Source organism: Staurois parvus, unplaced genomic scaffold, assembly GCF_062004578.1.
Source record: "Staurois parvus isolate SC_StPar_1 unplaced genomic scaffold, SC_StPar_1.0 ptg000636l, whole genome shotgun sequence".
Lineage (NCBI taxonomy): Eukaryota > Metazoa > Chordata > Amphibia > Anura > Ranidae > Staurois > Staurois parvus.
Genome location: NW_028318432.1, coordinates 11,266,210 through 11,291,417, shown reverse-complemented (window position 1 = coordinate 11,291,417; position 25,208 = coordinate 11,266,210). Strand labels below are relative to the sequence as shown.

Genomic DNA, 25,208 nt, shown 5'->3' with positions numbered 1-25,208 from the left:
CTCTTCTTACAGGCTCATTTTTTTTTATCTTGCTACAGTATTTGAGATTGCTGTAAAATTGACATCGATTTGGTACATATACAGGAAATTATTTTGCTTACCATCTTATAAAATAACATGTTCACACTCAGCAACTGTTAACATTCAGTGCATTAAAAAAATGTGTCTCTTTCTTTTTGGCTGTTCTAAGATGAGGAAACTGTTGAGTATGGTAGGTGAATGTTTTTTTGGTAAAAATCTAACATTTTCTTTTCCCTAGTTATATTTTCAGCACATTTAATCATTTCCTTTCGTTTTTTTTTTCCCTCCCCCTTTTTTTGCTTCTCAGAGGAAATTGAAGGTACACGTACAAACGTTTCTTTGCATTGCCAGATAACTTTATTTAGGCAACATGTGTTCAGAATCTAACGTGATGTAGCTCAGAACACACTTTGAATACGATACAGACTTTCCATATTTCCTTTACAATAGTCAGCGCTGTCCTTGTTTTGTCTTTTTGTTATGGTATATGCAGTGATGCTTTTTCCATAAAATCTGTTTTATTTTACCCTTTTGGAGATTTGTTTTTTTGTTTTTAATTTATTGTATACTGTTGTGAAGTTTATGTGTATGCTTTAGTTATTAAAGTGTCCCTTAAGAACTAGAGTACACAAGCATTTGTCTTTTGCTCCTGACATCAGTTTGTGAATTTGTTTAGAAGAGATTGATGTGTTTAAATTTTTATTTTTATATCCTGGAACAGTAAGCACTTGTGGTGTTGTTGCTTTTGCCATGCTTCGTGTTGCATTGCCATTAGTCCTCTATACATGTGATTGTATCTCAAACAGATCCCACCTGATCTCAAACTGATGTCAAATGCAAGCTGTTTTTCTGCATTTGACTTGCTGGCTTGTCTGAAGCTCGTGTACACTAGCCCTTAACCTGCACTCATTGGGAAAGTTGTTTTATGAGCTGAACCAATATTATTGGCTCTCGGTAGGAAATTCACCTAGGCAGGTGCAGAGTCAGGCAAACCTCTGCCAAGTACAACTGCTGACACATAATAGTGGATGGCTGGAGACCTGAGTTCAATACTAAAATATACATTTATAAAACATTTATTGCTGTATAAGTGCCGTTTGTTCACTGCAGACGTTCCATCTTAAAGAACACAGGTAGTATTGTAAGTAATTGTAGGCTACAGAGGGGGTAGAGAGAGAGGGATGCCACTGTTGTTTGGTTTCCTAAACTATAGTTAGATCCCATAGTAGACCAGTAAGCAAGAAAGTATACATTTTACAAATCTTGGCGTGTTAAATGGATCATTTGATTAAAAAAAAAAGCTTAAAGTGGAACTACACTATATCTAAGCACCAAAACCAAAGCGCTATTTAATTCATTTTTCATATTGAAAAATCCATCCATCCATGTCTCCATGCTTTATTTTGCTTAGAAATCACTTAGAAAAACACTCTTAGCATTTCTGGCCATGGCCATCTTGTGTAAGGGCAGATGAGTCATGTAGCATTTACTTCCTTGAATCCATCTGCCCTAAGCTCGACAGGAGGGTGGGTGTGCTTAGCTGAGAAAACCTCTCCTGAAGACTCCTGGATGTAAGACATCATTTGCCTAGACATGAAAACTAGGAACACGAGAAATGTAACCGTTTAAAACAAGTAAATATAATATACTTTTCTATCTACTTACTAATGATAGCAGCATAAAGATTCAAAATGGTCAATGTTGATTGAGAGAGTGAAGTTCCAGGTTGTCTTCAGTGAAAAGCACATTTCAAAACGATTCATAGATCCAGAGATACAGGCAACTCATGTTTTATGCAACCCTTGACTTTTCTTGTAAAATAAAGCTTGGCTCTGCACCTTCCAAAGCTTTCTGTTTGTTATTGAGGCTGGCCATCACTTCAAAGTACCACAAGTGAGGCTTAGGAGGCTGGAGGAGCTTATTAAGAAAAGGTTGATATTTGCACATAGTTTAACCAAGAATTAACACACAAAAAACAAACCTGACCCTTTTCCCATACACTACAACAAACAGTAGTGCGTCAAGCTCTGCTGCAACACGGGTCTGTTTTCTCAGAATGAATGGCACATGCTGTGGAACCATGCCCTAAATTATGCCAATGAAGCCTTTTTTTTCTTTCAGACTGATTGGCTGGTCTCCTATGTCTACTGACCAACAGCCCATGCCTTTTGAATGACTTATTTTCCACGTTAAACAATTTGAGTACATAGAACCAATGTGGTCCCTGTCCCAGACATATTTATAGCTTAAAGCAGTATTAATCCCAAAATCAAACATGAAAAACATGAATACCTGTGAAAATACCCAATCATATACACCAAGCAGCCTTAACATTATGATGGCCCACCTAATATTGAGTAGGTCTCTCTTTGACACCACAACAGCCATGACCTGTCAAGGCATGGATTTTACTAGACCTCAATGTAATATCCATATGAATGGCAGGTCCCAGGATTTCCTAGCAGAACATTGCCCAAAACATCACACTGCTTCCACCAGCTTGCCTTTTTCCCATAGTGCATCTTGGTGCCATTTCTTCCCCAGGTCCTTTATCATACCAGGACACCTTCCATTGCTCCTGTTGTCCAATTCTGATGCTTATGTTCCCATTGTAGGTGCTTTTGGCTGTGGACACAGGTTAGCATCCAGTCTGCGGCTAAGTAGCCCCTAATGCAACAAACTGTGATTCACTGTGTTCTGACACTTTTCTGTCAGAACCAGTATAAACTTTTTTCAGCAATTTGAGCTACAGTAGCTCTTCTATTGGATCAGATTACACAGGCCAGCCTACACGCCTTGTGGGCATTAATAAGCCTTGGCCACCCATGACCCTGTTTCCGGTTCATCAGTTTTCCTTCCTTGGACCACTTTTGGTAGGTTCTGATCACTGCAGATAGGAAACATCCTACAGCAGCTGCAGTTTCGGAGCTGCTCTGACCCAGTCGTCTAGCCATTACAATTTTCAAAGTCAGTCAGATCCTAATGCTTACCCATTTTTTCTGCTTCATTGATATCAGGGACAACATGTTTACTTGCTGTTTAATATATCCCCTCTACTTTCAGTTGCTATTGGAACAAGATAACCAATGTTATTCATTTAATTGGTCAGTGATCATAATGTTATAGCTGATCTGTGTATACTTAGATAAGACTATGAGCATTGAATCCAGGACTCCAGCACTGTGAGGTTAGAGTGTTAACCACCAAGCCATTGTAATGATCCCCACTAAAAACCCCCTGAAATGGTAGGTCACACCACAACTGTGCCTAATTTTGTTAAATGGTGAGACTCTTCTTAGAAACATGTTCCAGGAAGTTGGGGACTGCTCGCATGTATATGTGAGAGTATTGGTTTAGCTCATAAAGTGGCTCCAGTGCTTGCAGATAACAGGTCCACTTTAATTTAAAAGCTCAGTAAGAGTGCTTTATTCTTTTCTATAAAAAATGGCAAACAAGCAGATGTCACAGAGTAAAATCACCTTGCCCAAACAGCAGAAAAATGCTTTATTTTCTTCAATCGCTAAATGTAACAAAAACTTGTCTTAAAATTTTTCCTTGTCATGTAAAGTTTGAAGAAACTGAGTTATACCATCATAAAAAAAATCATTCCTAACCACTTCTTGAGGCTTTTCAGCGTATATGTCTTCCTAGATAGAGACTAAAGCACTTTTCAGCATCTTTCTATACCTGTCTTTTATATTACATCTTCCAATTTAGGTTGTAGAGTCTGAATTATAGTAGAAGAATGCAATCATGAAATGTCTACTTAATATGATGTAATTTCTCCTGCTGTAAGGACTTCAGTCCTCTGTAGCGCTAAATGCAACACTTCTGTTGCCACCCCCACATTAGTTTTAAGTCCCACACAATTAATTGATCCCATCCAGTTTTAGTGGCTTTGAAACTGTTTTTGTGGCATCTGTACCAGTGAAATGTGTACCATTTTTCCACCTGTGCACCATGAGGCAGCTGAGGGCCATACAGTGGCAGGCGAACCTTGTCCTATGCCTCCTGTATAGGGTATCAGCAGAGATCACTTTGTAGAAAGCCAGGGGGCCAATTGTGAACAAAAACAAATAGCAGAATGAATGATTGGGGTGACTTAAAGGGGTTCTCCATAATGTATAAAAATTTCACTGCTCCCTCTTACTGCTCCATGTAACCCTGCAAGGCAAACATGATGACAGATACAAAGAGAAAAGTGCCAAATACCGCAGAACCTAACAACGCTATTAGTAAACAGATGAAAGCAGCCTCAGTGAACTTCATCCAAAGCTACACCTCCATTAATTTTCACCCTGTCCACAGAGCTTAATCATGGAGGTTCACCTCCAAGATTAAGCCCCATGGGTTGGCTAAAATGTGTTAAGAACATGGCTTTGGACAAAGCTGGCTGAGACTGCTTTCACCTGTTTACTAGTGGCCTTGCTAGGTGCGTGGCGTTTGGGACTTTTCTCTGTACATGTCCACAGTATGTGAGGAGTTAGATGGATTCCTGCCCAGCCATCCCCAATTGCAGGAATCACCAGATTAATTTACAGGAGCTTTAGCGGAGACCATAGGTTTTTTGAGGTTGCATTTGATAGCAGATGTTCACGCTAAGTGAAAGGGCATTGATTGAAAGTGTGACCATTTTCAAATCCAAACATCCCCCCCATGTATGGACACCTTAATGGAGTTCTGTGGCAAGGCTACGGACATTGAAATATTACAGATTTTCAAAACCCTATTTTGCAATCAGGCTACTTATACAGTATACGGAATGTTGCTGTTTGTTGGCCTTTGCTGCAGCATGGGTTAAAATACTGAGTGGTAGCAACGTGCTAGATGGTTGGACTGATACTCAACACAGAAAACAAAGGCCGGACTCTCCCAACAAGCCCCCTACTCCGTTCTCTAATCATGCTCACAAAGATAAAACAGCCTGACTGCATAACAATAATAATTATGCAAGCTTCACTTAGGATTTAACTAGCATAAAGTAAGCTTTAAATCAAGCAATCACTGACCTCTGTAGGGGCAGGCACTGTGGAGTAATTCATCCTTCAGCCATATGCACTTTCAATTATCAGTGCAAGCCCCAAAAGCATTTTTGACTTCTGTATTTTTCATGATTGTTATTCCATATTTTGTTATTGTAGTTCATATTTAAATATGCAGATTTTTCCCTTTGCAGCTCTCTGTATGTTAGGGAATGTGACAAGCAACTTGCATGAAGGACTGCTGAGATAAGGTCTATTGGGCACATAGAGAGTCCCTTAGTTTCAGGCAATCAGACCTGACTGGTAGATTTGCATTGGGAGAGCTGCACTAAGGCACAATCTTTATGCAGGAAACAGAGAATGCATACGACATAGCAAATATGACTTCACATGTCCATATAAACCGAAAATCTATATGCTAAAACATTTCTAAAAACGTCACACATCAATTTCAGATGGTTCATATTTATATCTATAAAAAGCTGAGTGATTCCCTTAAAGGATAAGTTCACCTTTTGACAAAAAATAATAAATTTAAATTTTTTTGCAGGTAAAAAAAATTGTGCTTTTTATAATTTTTTGTTGCAGGAGCCTGTAAAGCAAGGTCTCCTGCAGACCTGTTGGTATATTAGCTTGCCCTTACGGGATGTACTGGCAAGCAAATATACTGACAGGAAGGCTCAATGAACTACCACGATGCTATGGAGCGCCATGGAAGTTCATTGAGAATTTCAAGCTGACAGCCGCTAAGGCTGTTGGGACTTGTAGTTCCTTCAATCACGGAACTCTGTTAAATGAATGACGCTGCTGTGTGTGTGGAGCCCCACACGGCTGGGCTGATTTAAACAACAGACGGCTAGTACGGGGAACTTCTCCCCGTACTGCTGTCACAGGGAAGGGGGGATTGGGCAGCAGCTGCACCCTAAATATGCATGGAACATGTAAAATGTTCTCAATGGTGAACTTTTCCTTTAACATACAGCCACAGGCAGGCATCATGAAATTGCTCAGGGAGTATCAATGTATTTGAGCGTTTAGCCAACAATGCTAGAATTCACCTTTTTTAGTTGAGTCAGGTGCAGTGGGGTCAGAAGAAGCTGCAATGTTATTTCTATATTGGAGAACCCTTTTACACTTGTATGTATAAAGCTGCATTTTGTGGCTGCTAAAATGTATAAATATTTATGGCTGGAGCAGAACTGAATCCCAGTGTGTTCTGCCAGCCACTGTACCGAGACGGTTTCTCAGGACAGAATAATAAAAACTACATTTTACCATTTATCCCATTAAATGAAGGTATTGCCCAGTCCTGTGCAGTTGTAATTAATAACGGGAGTTTTGTGACTTTTGGCCACCATTGTTAAACTAGATTCAGTTTGCACTAATCCTCTTACCCTAACAGATGACAATGAAAACTGTCCTGATAGTACAGATATATGAAGGCTGGGATAAAGCAGGAGATTTGCACAGCAATATGGTTTTAAGATGGGAAATTGCAAAAGGCGCACCTGTAATTTACAACTAAACATACTACTCTGTTGGAAGATGATAAAGAAGAGTGTCACTTTCCTTGGCTATATCAGTGATTAATCTTGATTTATACTCGAATACTAAAATCTGATATAAGCTTTATCATATTTGTCATTTGAAAAGTTGGCAATTTTTTTTTTTATATCTGCAACTTAAAAAGAAAAAGAATACCTGGAGATCCAGAACAAGTGGCCATGTTGACACACACTGAGCAGCCATGGTACATCGTTGTTGTTATCAGGAAACCAGTCCAGACCAATAATGTGCAGCTGATGCTGAAGCCAGTTAAAGTTGTCATGAAGCAGTTGAGAGAGGGGATTGGCAGCACTGAGTTGCAGCAAAGAATGAAAAAAAAAAAAAAAAAAAAACAAAATCTGAAAACATTTTATGGAAAAAAAAACACAACAGTTGTTTATGATACTCCAAATTTTAGCAAACTAAATGTCATCCTCTTACAGCAACATCCCTCTTGCAGGTAAAGCAGGCTCACCTGAGGCATGGAATTTAAGCATCATCTGGTGTTTACCAGAGCTCCTGGTGGTGGGGTTGGGTGTCACTGCATGCTGGTACCAACTCAGGTTTGCCACACCAAAGCATGAGCAAGGACAGGGAGGCTACTATGTGGAGATGTACACCTGGGAGTGACTGAAGAACGTTCGGATCCAGGCAGAGGTTGGCAATGGTCAGGACACAGAAGAGTGGTCACAGCTATACAGCTCAGCAGTGGGCAGGAGAGAGGTTGGGTTCAAGTAGAGATCTTGGGTCAGGCGGCAGGCAAGACAGTAGTCAGGTCAGTCCTGGTCAGCAATGAAACAGGCAATTAGTGGTATAGTATAGCTCTTTTATACAAAGCAGGGTAGCTTGTATGAAGACACAGCATCATCTATTTCCAGGGCTGATGCTTAAATACCCCTCACCCAGCATCATTTTAGGGAGCCCAGGAAATCCTGGCAGGGATTCTATGGCTGCGACATACTGGCAGAGATACTGGAAGTCCTGGCAGGGCTTCTGTGAGCAGCACTGGCAGTATTGGCAGGGATTCTATAAATCCTGGCAGAAGTCTTTGTGGACCCAAAGGTCATGGGAATTCTGGATTTGCAGGAGCGTGTCCTGGAAATTCAGAGATGGGTGCCGAAACACCTATTTAGGGCTTAGATTTTCTCCAAGGCTTTAGTCTATTATTATTATACAGGATTTATATAGCCAACAGTTTATTTTTAAAGTGTAGTTTTTACTCACTTTACTGTATTTTGAAGCAGTTTGGCTGTTAATTTAGCATTACTAGGCAACTAGGACGCATCAGGTTCAGCTATGATTCAGCATGGTTCAACACTACAGACTTTGCCACAGTCTAACTTGTCCCCTAACTGGTTGATATTTAGTTTGCTAAAGCACTGTGCATCATAAACAATTAAAGGTGTTATTCCCCATAAAATCTGATTTCTCCTTTTTTTTTTTTTTTTTTTTTTTCTTTTCATATCTTAGTGCTGCTGATCACTACCAGCCTCTTTCTTTTTTTTTAGCCACTTCTTACATATATTTACATAGTTAGTCTGGCTGAAAAAAGACAAAAGTCCATCCAGTTCAACCTTAAAAAAAAAATTTATAATCCTATACCCACAGTTGATCCAGAGGAAGGCAAAGAAAACCAGCAAAGCATGATCCAATTTGCTCCTGCTGGGATATATGTACTTGCCTCCAACATTGGCTGCTCATTATTGCTCTGTATCAGCTTCCTGATCATACTTGACCATGCCTGCGTAATGCACATCAGCAGGGCCATTTGTTGTTTCCAGCAGGGGGAAACCTGCAAGGGTGACAATACAAGAGAGCAGTAAGTGCCTGAATAAGGACCTTCATGGCAGGTACACAAATTATTATTTTAATGTAAGCTGCAGATTTAAAGGGATTGAAAACAACATTTTAAATGACAATGGTAAAGCCTATATGAGATTTTAGTGATTGGGTTTAGAGCTACTTTAAGGTGACCTTTGACTTTTTGATTGCCCTATCAATATTTCTATTCAGATTTCCTTTAAATGGACACCAGAATCTTATCAAAGCCTATTTTGCTTACAATAACCATATTCGACAAAATGCGCAGTTTTATATTATGGGGTGTGTCCCAGTTTGTACAAAGGAAGGCAATACTTCGTTTGAGGGTACTACGTATTTCAGTACTCTAAAAATGCCTTAAATTTTGAAAACTTAAAGTGTTACTAAACCCAGGACACTGCATTCACTATATCTGGTCTCCCACAGTATACAGAACATGGAAGTGCAATTATTGTGGTAAATATAAACTGCTAAATACCTTTTCTTATCAGCAGTTAGAGCAGTCTTGTGACTTCTATGAGTGTCCAGCAGAGCACTGGTTAAAACTTATAGGAAGAGTTTTCATTCTGCTATTACTGTCCTGTTAAGATGCATAACCCCTGATCTGTCTGGACAGCACTTATTGGCCCTGTGCGGAACACATGCATTCTCCCAAGAAAAAAAAACTCTCTAGCAATACACACCAGACTGAGCATGTGCAGCTTGCCCCCAAGTCTCTGTTCTATCAGCAGATAGGCTGGGGACAGTAGAAGGAGAGGAGGATCAGAGAACACAGGATCGAACATCCATTTTACACAATGCAGAGGATTAACCCCTTAGGTTCCACAGTGAGCATAACAAGCATGTGTTACTGCATATACAGACTGATTTTACTGTTGTGGGTTTAGTAACACTTTAAAAATCAGGAGCAGTGCCTTCCTTCCCTTGCCCCCTCTTCTAAGACATACTACTTACTACAGGTGCACTTTAATATAACTAACTCATGCAATATTCTCTATTCCTCAAATAACCTTCTGACAAACCGCTTCATGCGCTTCATTTATTTTCTGTTTATTTTTTATTTGCCTCTCAATCAGCACAATTCATTTTAGATAAGAATTGTAATTGAAATTAAAAATCGAAGATTGCTTGTAAAACTTGTTTGCATTGGAGCTACGACCATTAGTCTGATCCAGTCAATAATGCCATTTCATAAAACTAATATCCATCACCATTGTGTTTGGATGTACTATGTTACTGAACAGCTTACATGACCTAATATTAAAGGCGGCCAATATTATAGTCATAAAACTGAACAAAGAAAAATAAATCCCCCCCCCCCCCCCCCCCCGGTAGAATTTTCCAACAGGAAAAAAGAAGGGCAAGGAAATTACATGCGGCCTGAATAACAAAAGTAACCTCAATTCACTTTAAGTGCTGAGGTCATGTTTATACTGAACAATTAAATAAATCACTTCCTCCTTCCACCATTGGTAACTGGGTACTGTCTTTAGTTCAGAAATCTGTTCTAGTTTTTTCTGTTTATTTGTATATATAATTCCTTTTAAAGTGAAGCCTTTTGTAATTACTGTAATGCAGTTAGGCTGCATACACAAGTATAAATGTGGACATCTTTCCTTTATTTTCATGCTAATGTGTTGCAGCAAGGGTTAAAATGCTGGAAATCCAGATCACTGCTCAACACAGAGCGCATCAGTCCAGTCATTCAGCACTTCAACATGCCTTCCAATCAGAGCTTGCTCTCCCTGAGCAGCGCTGTTTATTGAAGCTCTGCAGTAGGCATGTCGGATCACTGGAGACCCAAGTGCGCAAAGAGTGATATAAGAATCGTGCAGATGCCAAAGGAAAAGAAAAATAACATGGCAGTGGCACAGTCTGTCCACTTATCCTTGTTTTTGATAAATGTCTCTCATCTTCAATCTATCTAGAGCAGTGTTTCTCAACCTTTATTCAGTCAAGGCACCTTTTAAAATTATGGACAGTCCCAAGGCACCCTTTAAAATTATGGACAGTTTTGAGGCACCCTATTCTAAAATGTGAAAAACTATTTTAATAGTTTTATATAACACAGCAACATCCACACATGTAGGACACCCAACATTAGAGGGGATTTATTCATCCAAAGCAAATACACTGACTATACTGACTAGTATTCCAATGTTTCTCTTCTCCTTCAGTTTTTCTCCATCACTAAGCTAATGTGACCCCAGCACTGATAGAGGCAGCTGACATCCTCCTTAACTGACGAAGTCATTGGTTGTTATTATTATTATACAGGATTTATATAGCACCAACAGTTTGCTCAGCACTTTACAATATAAAGGGAGACAATACAGCAACAATACAGTTCAGAGGGATAGGAGGGCCCTGCTCCTTGGAGCTTACAATCTAGGATGCCGGTGGCTAGAAGGTCGTAATGGTGCACAATGAAAACCTGAGGCTTTGTGTAACTAAAAGGCAGGGTTGTTTCACCTGCTGGCTTGTATACAATTTTTGGCCAATTTTTAGACATTTTGCCAAGGCACACCTGAGGAAACCTCAAGGCACCCTGGTTGAGAAAGGCTGATCTAGGGACCTTCAGATAGGAATATAGCAGCATTCCATCAAGATGCATCTAAATATCTCTATGAAATGCTATATCCGTAAATGAATGAGCTGCAGTTCAGATTTTTCCCACGCAGAGACGCTGCGTCTGAATTTTGAAATTCCTGCTCCCAAGCTTGGCACTGACACTCAAGATTACCAAAGCAGTTTCAATATAGCAGGAATCGGCTTTGAAAGTTGAAAGCTCCATCTATTATTTAAGACTTCAAGACCTTTAAAAACAGTAGCCCCCCCCCAGCCCACCTCCAACAGGTTATAACATTGAGTGCAAACTGAAAAACAGATTTGTTGAATGTGCGTTGGTTTTTTTTTTTTTTTTGGCTTTCTTTGTGTGTGTATGTTGTGCTTTTTGGCCCTGAAAATGTCATTTTTTACGTAATTTTTCTTTTGCTATTGGGCTGGCCTTCTAACTGTTCTGCTTTATTTCTTGGCTTTGGTCTGTGCGCTTTTATTCCTCATCCAGAAGATGCAGAATGTGCCGCTCATAACTCTGGGACCTATCTAGGTGAGCAAATGGACACAGCAGATTTTCTTACTTCTCATCATTTAAATCCTCTTTTGGTCTTTGTCTTTTGTTCTCTCTCTTCTTTTTTCCCCTCCTCCTTCATTTCGCAATGCTTTAGGAGCAGACGGGAGAGAGAAAGGTAGGACTGGTGGTTCATGGCGTGCTGTCATGTCTTGTGAATGTTAGGACCATCGCATTTCACGCCAATCACATGTCTGGTTATTGTCTCGGCTGTGGAGTTTTTGGAATGTTTATAAATAGTAACTAGTGAAAAATTCTGTCATACAATAAATATCCCATTTTCAAAGCAACTTTGTCTTAATAAAATAAAAAGTAGCCTGTAAAGAATATTGTTTGTTCACTTGTCCTACTGTCCCTTTCTGGAGTCTTTGCTCCACTGCATAGCAAGACTGTCCCAGGTAATCATTCCATCCAACACACCGGGTGTGTAAAATGCCTGCACCCTCCATCTCCATCTGTTGTCCTTTGCGCTACTTGTTTTGCTCTGTAGTTACGTAGGGGCTAGTGGAAGGGACGCTGACATCCAACATACCTGGAAGTGTGTTTCCAGAGAAGAGAGACTTCAGAAACAGATGGTAGGACAGGCGAGTATAAACAAGGTTCTTTTGCTGGCTGCTTTTTATCTTATTCCTTAAAAAGACAACAGTCAATTTAAAAGATCAGTCCACCCAAAACATTTTGGTCTCTTCATGCTGGAAAGTTAGCTTGCCTAATGTTTTGTATGCCTCTTAAGAACTGTAATGCTTCAATACAGCTAATTTCATGCCAGCAGCAATTAATATGAGAGGGTTCCGATTTTTCTGATGGCCATTTAATGTTTTATAAATTAAAGAGAATGTAGCAAAAGAAATAGGAACACCCTCTGGTATGGTAGGAAGGATGAAACGTCAACTTGGGTAGGAGCAGAGCTAGAAACCTTTCACCAATGAGTTATAATGGGCTAGTAGGTGACTCTGCCCACCAGACTACACCTGGAGTAACACTTATGGGTAGCTTTAGTTTTTTAAAACAAAATAATTGAACCTGTGAATCAGAATATATCTGCTATTAGGGTACCATATTTTGATTAAAACTCTGTGGTTATACCTTTTTTACGGTTCTGGCACAGCAGAACTTGTTGCTCCAAAGTACTTGGGCACTAAGCTTTGAGTCACAGGCCTTAAAAAAAATTTATCAGCATCATATATCAACCTAGGCCTCATTTAAACCTGAACTCTAGGCACAAATGAATGTAGCTCCATATCCATAAATACATAATTGTGTTTTTTAAATGCAAGCAGGCGCGTGAATTTGACTGGTAATAAACTGCTTGTACATCAGGGCTCAGACTAAAGGAGAAGCAGCACAAGGAGCTAATCATTTGTACTTAAGTGCTCATTTTATAATAAGGGAGCTGTTAGGAAGAGAGTAGAGGAATGAGCCCATCAGCCTTCTATTCTTTCACTGATCTATCATGGCCTGGGGATGGACAAGACCTGTAAGTTTTACTTAAGTGCAGTAAAGAAACATCAGTTCTTTTTTGTTTGTGGTTTGTCTGGAGTTCATTTTTAACAAAAAAAATATTGTCTGTGTTGTCTCAACCAATCAGATTGAAGCTCTAAGTTTACAGTCGTCATTTTCCAAGCAATGTATGAAATTGATTTAATTTTTTACTTCCGTCTCTGTGAGAAATAAGATGTTTATGTGGGGTTAGTTGATGGTGTTGTATGTAACCGCTTGTGTACTTTGCTTTACAGCCCTGCTCCCAGATTTTTCTTCTACCCTTATGTAGCATTATATCTGTTTATCTTCATTGTACAGAACAAGACACACACTGTATATGCATGGACCCTGGGTTAAAGTCTGCCACCTTAAAGTGATTGGACACTGGCAAAGCTTTTGGACACACCTCCTTGGGTGTACACTTATAACCCCACCCCCCTCCATGAAACCTAAGGTTTTTGCTAATGTCTTGTAAGTGATGGAGCTCTCCTCCCTATGGAGAAGTTACTTAGTTTGAATTCTTTAGTAAACGTTTTACTGCCTTCTACTATAACAATAGAAACAGTGCATATGGGTCGGTGCAACCACGGTAGTTCCTTGAGAACCGCACCCGGGGGCAGCCTATGATGTTGCTTCGGGCACTGGATCCTGTGTGGGCGCTCACCTCGGCATTGGTGTAGCATGTGTGGGCTACAACCTATATCTGTTTTTTAATTTCCACCTGTTCGAGACATTTTTTCTCATATTCTGCACATACAGAAAGTGGTTCCAAGCACAGAGGCATTTATTGATTAAGCTGCCTGCTGGAGTCTATATTATGATTACTCGTCTCTTGTATTTAGCGAGAAAAATAATAGCTAGATATTGGCTCTCTAGTACAATATCTTCTAAGAAATGCTGGGTGGAATATGTTAATTCTCTCCTTTTACGGGAACAAATTACCTGTCGTCACTGTAACGCACCATGTAAATTTGAGCTTATCTGGCAGAGCTAGTTAGATTCACCCAGACTGGCCCCTCCAAGATTGATAATGAACAGACTTTTGCAAATATGATACATTACGGCTAGTTGATTGTTGAGATAGGACCTGGTGGCTCACCTGCAACTGTTATTGTTGTTCTTGGTGAGTGTTCTGTTCTTCTTTTCTTCTTTTTCTTTTCTTCCTTTCTTCCTTTTCTTTTACTTAATTTCTCCATACTCTCTAAAATTTTGATTAACCAGATACACGATATCCACAACAAAGGGCTCTTAAAGATGTAATCCTACAGTATTTGATGTATACATGCAATGTACATTTCTATCTGTACCCATCTGTATGATTGTCTCATGCCGTTACCTACTCATGTACTCCCTTTCAATTTTCAATAAAAACAGTTTGGATTAAAAAAATCAGATAAGGGCATAAACAACACTCTGTTCCAAAACTAGAGATCAAGCATCTTAGAAAATATTATGTGAAATAAAATGAAGTAGGGGGCAGGAGAAATCTGAAGAAAAACCTAAAGACATTAAAAAAAGAATTTCTTTAGTCAAAGAAAGGGATAAAGGGAGGGGAAGATGGGGATAGCAGGGGTCAGGAACAAAAGCAGTGTTCTATGTCAAGAACTAAGGGTTTGTCTAGCACAAAAGGTAGCTATAGTGTGGTGAACAAGGCAAGGTCCATAGGAGTTAGTTCTTAGGTAACCCATGTAGACCACAATTTTAGGAAATTTTCGTGTGTATCAGTTAAAATACTAAAAGGCATCTTATTAATCCTCAAACCGTGGTGACAGATTTTAACCTCATGGAAAAGGACAATGTGATGAACGCGGTGCCCAACCCCTGCGATTCTCAACAACTTGTGACAAGACTGGTCAATTTCACACCGCGTTGTCACTTACATAACAATGACATGCTCAGCTGAACCCTACACAAAGATTTTCCATTTTCCGGGACCACAATCTAGGTGCCAGCAGCCTGAGAGCAAATGTCCTTGGGTTAAGTTAATTAAACAATTAACCCTTTAAATACCACCACGCCTTTTTACCAAGAAGAAGGAAACTTGCAATCTTAGTAATAACAACTATGATTTTAGAATAAGCATCTTCAACATGCACTGTCACCACAGAACAGGTATGTTCAGAGATTTATACTACAGTAGCATATATTCAAGACACAGGAATTTTTTTAGTTTGCAGTAAAAGCTTTAGAGACAATTTTAACACTTTTTCATATATGGTTTAATAATGAAAAAGGTCAAAATGGTGCAAATAGAATATTTACAGAAAAATTAGTGTTACAAAGAATCAAGGCAACCGAGAAATACAAAGATATTGAAAATTAAGAATACTTATCCTCCCTGGCGGTATGATTATGTCAGGAATTTTGTGCTGAAAGCGGTACCATTTTTTTGCATGGAAATATGTAGTTTTTTATTGTAGGCTGTAATTTTTAGGAATAACTCACTGAAATCTATCCGAAAAAGAGTCTATTAAACATTCCGGTTATGATAAAACTTGAAACACGAAATCATAAATTATAATTTAATAAATAATCATAAAAAATAATATAATAATAATAAATTTAATTCAATAATATAATCAAACCAAAAACATTGAAATTTGAAATACAGAGGCAAATTCGCACATCGCTGAGCAAAGTCGCAAAATCGTTTTCAGTGTCTGATGACGAATTTCCCCACAAATCATTATCACTCAATTCTGCAAGTGGTTCTGATTTACTATCGCTGTTCTAAAACCGCTTTTGACGTAAAGGGACGCTTTTTGGCCGCCATGAACTTTTCTAAGTTTCCAGGCAGAAAGAACAGTCAAAATGCAGGCAGGGCACAGGACAAAGCAGTGGGGACAAAATGTATGTGAAATGCAGTGAAAAAGCAATGACAGCAAAAATGTCATTTTTTAAAAATTTCAAATTTCCCGCCGGTTCCGCCGCCCGAGCGTTCCGACGTCACAGGGACCGGAACACGGAAGCCAGATGCCGCCATCCGCCGGAGGAGATGGACGGGGACGCTGCAGGGGACCCATCGTGGGAGCGAAGGACAAGGTAAGTGCTGCAGGGACCCCCAGAGAACGCTGCATGGTAAGCCCGAGTGTAGCTCGGGGTTACCATTCTTGGTATAGAAATTCTACCCCGAGCTACACTCGGGAAAACCGCCAAGGAAGTTAACAATGTCCTGGTTTTAATAGAGTTCAGTCGAGAGTGAGCTATAGTAGGTGTTATCGGCTCTCATAACTTAACAGATGTTCCTTGGTTGATGGTAAAATTAGAGCTGTCAAAAGGTCTTGACATTCCTTTTTTTCTGTGGTATCAAAGGATTGTTGAGAGAGAGCATCTGACCAATCATCCGGCTTAAGGGCTGGTAGCTGGGAGGACCCAAATACAGTTTATCAGTATTCATATTTCTGCATACCTACTGTTTACATTCTGCTACCATGCAAATTATTGTCCAGCATGAAATTAGCTCCAAAATAGATATAGATATGACAGGTCTCAGATATCTATTTCTCATAGGAGGGGTGTGGAGGCCTAAACCACTCAGGTATCTCCTGCATAGGGGTGTTAAGGTTTAAATGCTACCTACCCAATAACTGATAAAGGTGAATATGTCTATATTCTGACTATGCTGTGATCATTTCGGGAGTTATGAAATATGCTCAAGTTTTAGAGTCTTGGCTGATATCCAGTCCATCAGGGCTGTGTATTCTCCCAACTCTTCCAACTAACGTATTTGACCCAATGTCTGGAAACTTTCAGGTCATTTAAGCGGCTACGTCAGACATTTTTATATGACCTGCGATGTATATTGGGGGTTAGATCCTGCTAGCCCTATTACCAGGCTGATAAAGGGTGTCTGCCAGCAACTAAGATTTTGTGGAATGTATAAGCTGGAGGGAGGAGAAGAGAGGAAAAGGTCACTGTTGCCATTTCTCAAAATGGCATGGCTTGTGACCTGAACAAATGGATGTCGCCTACAGCTTTCATTTGCCTAATGCGCACAACCATTACAGACACATTGCGCTTTCCAAGCTGAGGCAGTACTGTCATTGCTAAGAAGTTGAATGTGGCTAATTTTGCTGGTGTTTACATAGACTCTCAATTTGGTCAAATAAAAGAGCTATTCATGGTTTGCACTGTATTCTTACATTAAACAGAGTATAAAAAAAACGAAAAACCTTGGACCCTAAATTAGTAACAAAGGGACACATTCACCGAATGTGTATATCACCAACCTCATTGCAATCCCTAAAACACTTGTTAAAGGCAGTAGGGCATAAATGAGCAACCCCTGACATAACCAAGGTTACCGGCATGTGATGAGCCTTAAATGCTGCTACCTGAGTAGTAATAGTGGAACAACCTTTGGAATATGTTCAGCCATATTTGGGACCAATCTTCATTAGTCTCTGTGGTAGAAAATAAAACCAGTAGCTACTTATTAACATAGGTAGCCTTGGGGGAAGAGAGAGCATTACGGTGGACATATAAGGTGGAGATCAACTTAAGTGTGCAAAGGTCAACCAGGCAAATGCATTTAAATTAAGTAAGAAGGTTTGTGGTGAGAGACCTAACCAGTGCTTTATCTGCATGTAGCGGAATGTCTCCTTAATGAGGAATTGGTGTTGATCTCCCAAAGTCTCCTAAGTTTTATAAGATCAAAAGAGTAAATTAGGTGATCCATTGTGGCAAAATTGTTGTCAGACCACCATTGGAAAGCTATGGGATTGTGCAATGTTCACCAAGAAATGCAGGGAAATTTCTTCCATATAAGAGGCATGAGACTATTTTACATCAAGGATGTGTTTAATGATAAAAATATATATATGTGTGTGTAATATATATAAATTTGATATTTTTTATACTTATTAATACTGTGACAAGTCAGGAATCTGTTAATTTATTCTTGCAGTGTTACTTTTAGTAATTCACTTTTAAAAGATAAGTTCGCCTTTTAGTTAAAAAAAAATTAAAAATGTACATTTATTATTTTTGTCTGCAGGAGCCTGTAAAGCATTGCACCAGCAATCAGCCGATCACTGATGCTATGCAGTTCTGCAGATCTGTCAGTATAACTGCTTGACCGTACGGGATGTACGACCAAGCAGATATACTGACAGGATGAATAAATCAACTACCGCGGCGCTCCACATCGCCGTGGTAGTTTGAGGACTACAAGCCAACAGCCGCCAAGGCTGTTGGGATTTGTAGTCTCTCATTCACAGAACACTGTGAATGAGTGATGCGGCCGAGCAGGCCTTTTTTTTTTTTTTTTTTTTTTTTTTTTTTTTTTAACTTGACGGCTAGCGAGGGTGGAGACAATCCCTTGCTAGCTGTCAGAACGGGGGCTGGTCTGATCGTAACATGTTACTCCATGAATATGGGTGTAACATGGTTTAAAAGGTGATCTTATCCTTTAAATCCACATGATTTACATTAATCTGAATTTTTAGTATAGTTTAATTGTCCTAACACTAGATATATTTCAAATATGCATAGTTAACTGTATAGTGACTTTCAAAGGCAGAGTTGAAATCCTATTCCTGCAGAATCGCAGACTAAGGATTGTGTATTTCCACAACATTAGTTTACCCGCAGTCATGAAATTTTACATCATGGGGTTGCCTGTTGGGTTTAGGGATTGGACTGCCAGGTTGAATAAAGTATGAACTAATAATGAGAAAGCATATGTCTTGTTTGTGAACCCTAAGAAAGGTTAAATGGATATAATAATTGTTCAACAGTCATAAGTATAGAAAAAGCCAAGCAGAGGCAGTGAAATATGTATTTGATACATTGTGTTAAATGGATAAATGAGAAATTGACATTTTTGGCTAACATCCTCTATGGAGATAAATGTTGTTCTGTCTTTAGCAGAACAAATGCTGGCAGCCACTGCACCCAGTGACCTCTGATCTGTAACTGTTTAGAACTGTTGGTGAAAGGAAGGGAAAATGTTACCAGCACACCGAGGATCACCAATATGGGTCCAAAAAGTTTTAACGAACGATCACATAGTTACAGCAAGGCAACATTTCGGAGTCTCTCAGGACCCCTTCATCAGGTCAGGTCACATGCCTACTGTAGGGGTCCTGGGAGACTCCGAAACGTTGCCTTGCTGTAACTATGTGACCATTCATTAAAACTTTTGGACCCATATTGGTGATCCTCGGTGTGCTGGTGACATTCTCCCTTGCTGATTCTGTTCGGTTCCAGCCGACAATCGCTGCAGGACCCACTTATACACACAGCCATTTTTTAACGCAGGAACATGTGAGTTTGAATTGTACACTTGCTGTTGGTGAAAGGGTCACATGGGTGCTTATGTTTGAATAATGAGCTGGTCAGAAAATTTCTTGTTGCCCAAACTAACAATTAAAGTCCTAGTTTCTTTTTCTACACCGTGCTACTAAATGTCAAGTGGAAGCGGATTGGTTGCTGTATCTTTTTTTAGTAAATCTTTCTTACGCAATTCCCTGAATGCATATGTGATGGCGGATATAAATGTAATGTTTTAGCTTCTAGGTGCATCAAAACTCTTCCATGAACTCATCTCAGGTTTTTGCATTTGCGCTGTTTTATTTTCACTTGTTTAACAAGCAGTTGGTTTGTTAGATGTGGCTATATCCAGTGATTTCTCACCTTTGTGTGAACTGGGTCTCTTGGAGTAGTTTATGGTGTGTTCTGCTCCTCCTCGACCATTCCTTACCGCACTGCCAAACTATTTCACTTGTTTTCCAGCGCAAGATGCTCTCGATCAGAGGGGAATATTAAGGCCAAGATAGTAACCAACACCTTTGTCGATAAATTCAGTTGTTTCTTCTCCTCTGTCAGCAGTGTTTTAGAATTCTGATTAACTGAAGAAATGTATTGTGAAGTTCAGCCTCACACAAGAGTATTGTGACTTTTTAAAGCTGAAAAGTGGCTTACAAAATATTGTCTTAAGAGTAGAGGCATGAGACATCTCTTGCACTTTGCCTCTGTGCAGGAATATCCTGTAATAAAGCTGTGAAGTGAAACAACAAGAAGCGCACCAACCTTGCGTATTACCTCAGTAACCAAAATTTATTTAGTAAAAGAATGGTACTCACAAACAGCGAATAAAAACAGGCATGTAAGCCCTCCAAGGGACTTCAAAGGCAAGAGGCCAGCGCAAATCCCATCATGGTGAGGGTAGCCACTCAGTACATCTGACGCGTTTCGAAGGTCATGCCTTCTTCCTCAGAGCTCATAAACGTTTTTATTCGCTGTTTGTGAGTACCATTCCTTTACTAAATAAATTTTGGTTACTGAGGTAATGCGCAAGGTTGGTGCGCTTCTTGTTGTTTCACTTCACAGTTCTGTTCGGGCTTCCCCAGCCTTGGTTTGGAGCTGCACGACCTTGTATACTCCGGTGGTTGCTTTTTCGGAGTTTGATTTCATCTACTCACCATCGGCCTGGGCCCCGGAGCGCAGGAGAAATTGCATTTGGTCCATTATCCTGTAATAAAGACCAGTCACTGCTGCTCTCTTTTCTTGTGCAGGGTGACTGGTCTTGTCTCCACCCCTTTCTGTAATTTTCTATAGGCAGCCTGTAGTGGATGGGGCCTTCTAGGCCTCTCCTATAGCTCTCCTTTCTGTACAGGCTATGTACAGCCCAGTGATGATGTGACCACTACTGGGTAAAGGCATTCAGTGCACGCACCATCAATTTATAACAAAACAAAAGATTTGTAATCACTAGTAGGTCACTACAGTGACTTAATAGTGATTACAATAAATTTTTTTTTTTTTTGTTTAATTAAAATACTGACCACACTCAGCACTCCAAGGCCTTTTTTTAATTATTATTTATTTATTTATTAGAGTACACTGATTATTAGATGCAGAGGCAATAAAATTAATATCTTTTGTTGCTATTGAGAAATATATTTAAATTTGCATGAAAAGTTTGATATATTTTAGTTCTAACAGGCCGAATTTTTTTTTTCTAAAAATGGGTTTTGGTATAAAGCCAGGATTGAATAGGAGCCTTGATCTTAGCATTCTTAAATTTATTTCTACTAAACAAAGGATTTATTTTCTTCAGTTATGTTCTAGAGGAACAAACTCAGAATAGTAAGGCTAACAGGGAAACCTAAAAATGCCATATTTTTAGGCATTCGTGTTTTGTTGTTTTTTTTGTCACAAAAACTGATAAATAAAAATAATCTTTAAAACTGGATCTTTTTACATCAATTGACACCCTTTGGTACATTCCTCTTTAGCGACTTGACCTCTAGAAAATTGACGACCCCCCCCCCCCCCCCCCTCCTGACCAGGCCATTTTTTGCGAAACAGTGCTGCGTTAATTTAACTGACAATTGCGCGGTCATGCAATGCTGCACCCAAAATAAATTTATTTCCTTTTTTCCCACAAACAGACCTTTCTTTTGGTGGTATTTGATCACCTCTGCGTTTTTACTTTTTGCGCTATAAACAAAAAAAGACCAACACTTTTGAAAAAAAAAAAAACCAGAACTTATATCCCTTTACATCTACCTGCCAAAAGACATACATTGCAGTTCAGTCTGGATCCATCTGAACAACTGACAGATCAAGACTGAATGCTAATGGGAAAGGGCCCTTACACATAAATTCAGAGTAATGACCCATACATAGCAGTGGGTACACATTATGTTCTGTATGCAGATGGGTTTTTTGTTTTTTTTTACTTTATTGAAAATGTCACAAAATTACATTTCAATAATTTTTATGTACCACAGAGTGTTGCTGTGTTGTACTGTGCAACATGCTTTTCTCCATAAAAATGCAGCATACTTTTTTCCATAGTCTTGCTTTTTTCAGTGATTACCAACACGGGGTGTTGGTATGAACAGAACTAACAGGACATAAGATCAATTGCCATGTCTATGCATTGGACCTGTGTTGGGCAAAGCTGCCTAATGGGTATGAAGTGAATGAGCCCTAATATGTACAGACAGTAATAATTGAATGTTGCAGCAGGTAGCCATCTGATTTCAGCTCATGGCGTTTAGTGGAGTGGTGTCCAAAAAGAGGTGGGCAATCAGTCTTTTTTTATATGTTAGCATGATGGCTAAAAAACAGGGATTCAGGTTTTACTAAACCCACAGCAGTAAAATCAGTCTGTATATGCAGTAAAGCATGCTTGTTATACTCACTGTGGAACCTAAGGGGTTAATCCTCTGCATTGTGTAAAAAGGCAGTTTGATCCTGACTTCGCCGTTCCTCCTCTTGTTCTGATGTCCACGTCCTATCTCCTGATAAGACAGACTGAACTGTAGCCATTCTGCATATGCTCAGTTTAGTGTGTAATACTAGAGAGGTTTTGTTTTTTTCTTGGGAGAGTGCATGTGATCAGCACAGGGCCAATCAGTACTGTCCAGACAGAGGTCAGGGGTTTTGCATCCTCCTAGAGCAGAAAGAAAACTCCTCCTACAAGCTTTAACCAGTGTTCTGCTGAGCATTGATAGAAGTCACAAGACTGTTCTAACTTCTGATGAGAAAAGTTATTTAGCAGTTTATATTTACTAAATTGCATTTCCATGTTCTGTGTACTTTGGGAGACCAGATATAGTGAATGCAGCGTCTGGGGTTTAGTAATACTTTAATTTTAGTATAGGCCCATGTGATTTTCAATTTTCATCTTTTTTTGAAAATCTTTCCAAACTTGAGGTTAATGTTCAGTGATGCAGATTTGAAGTGTAGGCCCAGCGTAACCAAAGTGCAACTTGTGCTGGTCTACCAAATCAAGAACAATTATCAAAAAGAACATTATGATTGGTTATTGTGGGTCATTACACAGCACACTTAAGGTGGGAATACACAATTAGAAAATCGACTGATTGGTCTTCCGACGACCGAGAGGCGTTTGTTCGTTGGTCAAAATCGTGGCCCACATTAACCAATCTAAAAAAATTGTTCGTTGGGCAATATGTAGTGTTGACGTCTTCCGTACAAGTGGAAGTGATGCAGTGTGCGTGTGACCTTGTAGCCACGCCCTTCCGACCAGAACGAGCGATATACACCACAATTACCAGCAATGAGTATAATATCGTTTATTACATGACCTATATACATAAATAGTGATACATAAAATATAATATGCAGGATTCTGGTTTCATTATCTCATTAGGCCAATCTACTTTTAACATTTGGATTTTTCGTTCGTGTTTCCAAAGATTCCTTGTACATAAACATCCGGGTCATCTTCTGTTTCCACTCATGCGTGATAGCGCTTGATAGATTTTTTCGTACGACTGTCATACCACCGCATAGAAAATCGGTCGTTCGTATGCTAAACTACATTTTTCACTGTTGTTCAACCGGATTTTTTCATTCACAATATCGTTATCGGTTAAATCATCCCGCTCTTCAACGAAGAGAAAATCGTTCGATCAGTGCTTCCGCAAACTTTTTCCTACGATTTTCTTATCGTGTGTACGGGGCATTTCTGCTTTCACCTTGCTCTTATTTTTGCATTAATCACTATATTTTTTTAAAATTGTTAGTGGGTCGGTAAAGGAAGGTTTTTGTGTGGGCTTATGTTCAGATTAGCCAAGTCGTTTGCATAGCTGACCAACAAGAGGCTTTTGTGCGCATATGGCGCTCACGGATGAAACTCATCTGTTTACTGTTCTCTACAGTGTTTTCTTATTCGCAGAAGACACATCCAGAGATTTTATTAATGCAGCCGAAATCTGCAAACTGGGAGTTTCTCCAGATACAAGTGGAGTGTCTGCACTGGGTGTTTGTGGAGACTAATTGAGACCAGTAGACATGTAGCACACATGGATGATTTTGCTCCTGCTGATGGCTGGCACATGTGAAACAACTCCAACAAGATTCAGCCACTGTGTTTTCTCAATTGAATTTTTATAATGTCTGGTAATCCTTAGTGGATTTGGTCATTTGATGTGAGTTTATACAGCGCAGGCACAGTACGTGCCCAGCCTAAAATGGAAAAGTAAATGCATAAAATAAAGAGTTGGTATATATAAATCACGACTGCTAAAGGTTCAGAATTATTGCAGTGCAAGTTAGGAAAATACATACATGGCAGAAAAGTTGTTTTACCATATCGGTGTGTCTGTTTTAATTAAAAAAAAAAAAAAAAAAAAAACAGCAATGCCAAAGTTTTTGTTTTGATTTTAGTTTGCTCTGTATTCTTTTTGGGAATTTTCTCTCCTCACGTCCTATTATAACTTCAGTTTGACAATAAATGAAGATTTACCCTAATAGGGACATAGACTGCAATATAAAACCCTACAGGACTATACTTTCTCTAATTTGCATGTACACATTTTGGTTGAAGTTAGACGTTAAAAGAAAAGTATAGAATTTGTTTTCTTTTTTAAAATCATACTTGCCTAGGTGGATGCAGCATCGATCCGGTGCTGCGTCTGTCCCGTGCTGGCTCTAAGTGGGGGGACTGAGAGATCAGATGATCTCTGAGTTCTCCCAGTCTCTTTGATCAGAGCGGTGTCAGTCACCATTCTCTGCTCTGATCCCCTGCACACTCATTGGAGCACTGGGCTGTGGAAGGGGAGGGACCAGCTGGCTCAGGCTCTCCACGCATCGCCCAGACTCTGGGGTGGATCCCGACTTCAAAGTCAGGATCTTTCCCCAGCCTGGACCGGTTTAGTGATGTCAGCCAACAGCGGGCTTCAGCCCACTGTCAGCTGAAACTGGGTCACAGGAGTGCAGAATGAACTTCACTCCTGTGATCCACAGAAGTACAGCCAAATGAGCTTTGGCTGTATTTCGCCTTTATTGTTTTATCAAGGAGCTTTTCTCTTCAAAAGAGTAAATATAATTAAAATGATACTAATCACACACCATTTTATTTATACTGTTTCTCTTTCTATATGTGAATGATGGCACTGCAATTATTTTAATAAAAAAAAATAAAAATGTAGGTACCTTTTTCCTTATTGAAATACAGCTGTCACATGACCCAGGTCTTTCCCAGCCTGTCTGTAGGAAACAGTGGCAGGAGGAACTTCTTCTTCTGCTTCTGGTCACATTCAGTCATAAAAAAACAGCCTTTGGGATACAGGGTATAAATATTCAATATCAAGAAACTGTTTAAAATCATCATACAAGTACAGGTGTACCACGGTTTACGAATTTAATGCGTTCTCCAGGACATTTCGTATTGTGAAAAATGTGTAAACCAAAACGCGGTTTCCCATAGGATTGCATTGAAAACCAATTAATCCATTCCGGAGTTC

General features: G+C 39.5%; 1 protein-coding gene across 4 annotated transcripts in view; it reads left to right on the top strand.

Annotated features, from left to right (window-relative positions):
- MPP7 (MAGUK p55 scaffold protein 7) overlaps window positions 1–25,208 on the top strand; it is a 525,083-nt gene that overhangs the window by 367,661 nt on the left and 132,214 nt on the right. Inside the window, exons 14-16 of one of the 4 annotated variants that reach the window (XM_089693827.1) lie at window positions 191–211; window positions 329–340; window positions 11,437–11,478. The exons of the other annotated variants lie outside the window; for them this stretch is intronic. Coding sequence (XP_089549953.1) covers window positions 191–211; window positions 329–340; window positions 11,437–11,478 — 75 coding nt within the window. The remainder of the gene's footprint in view (window positions 1–190; window positions 212–328; window positions 341–11,436; window positions 11,479–25,208) is intronic. 4 annotated transcript variants of the gene reach the window in all.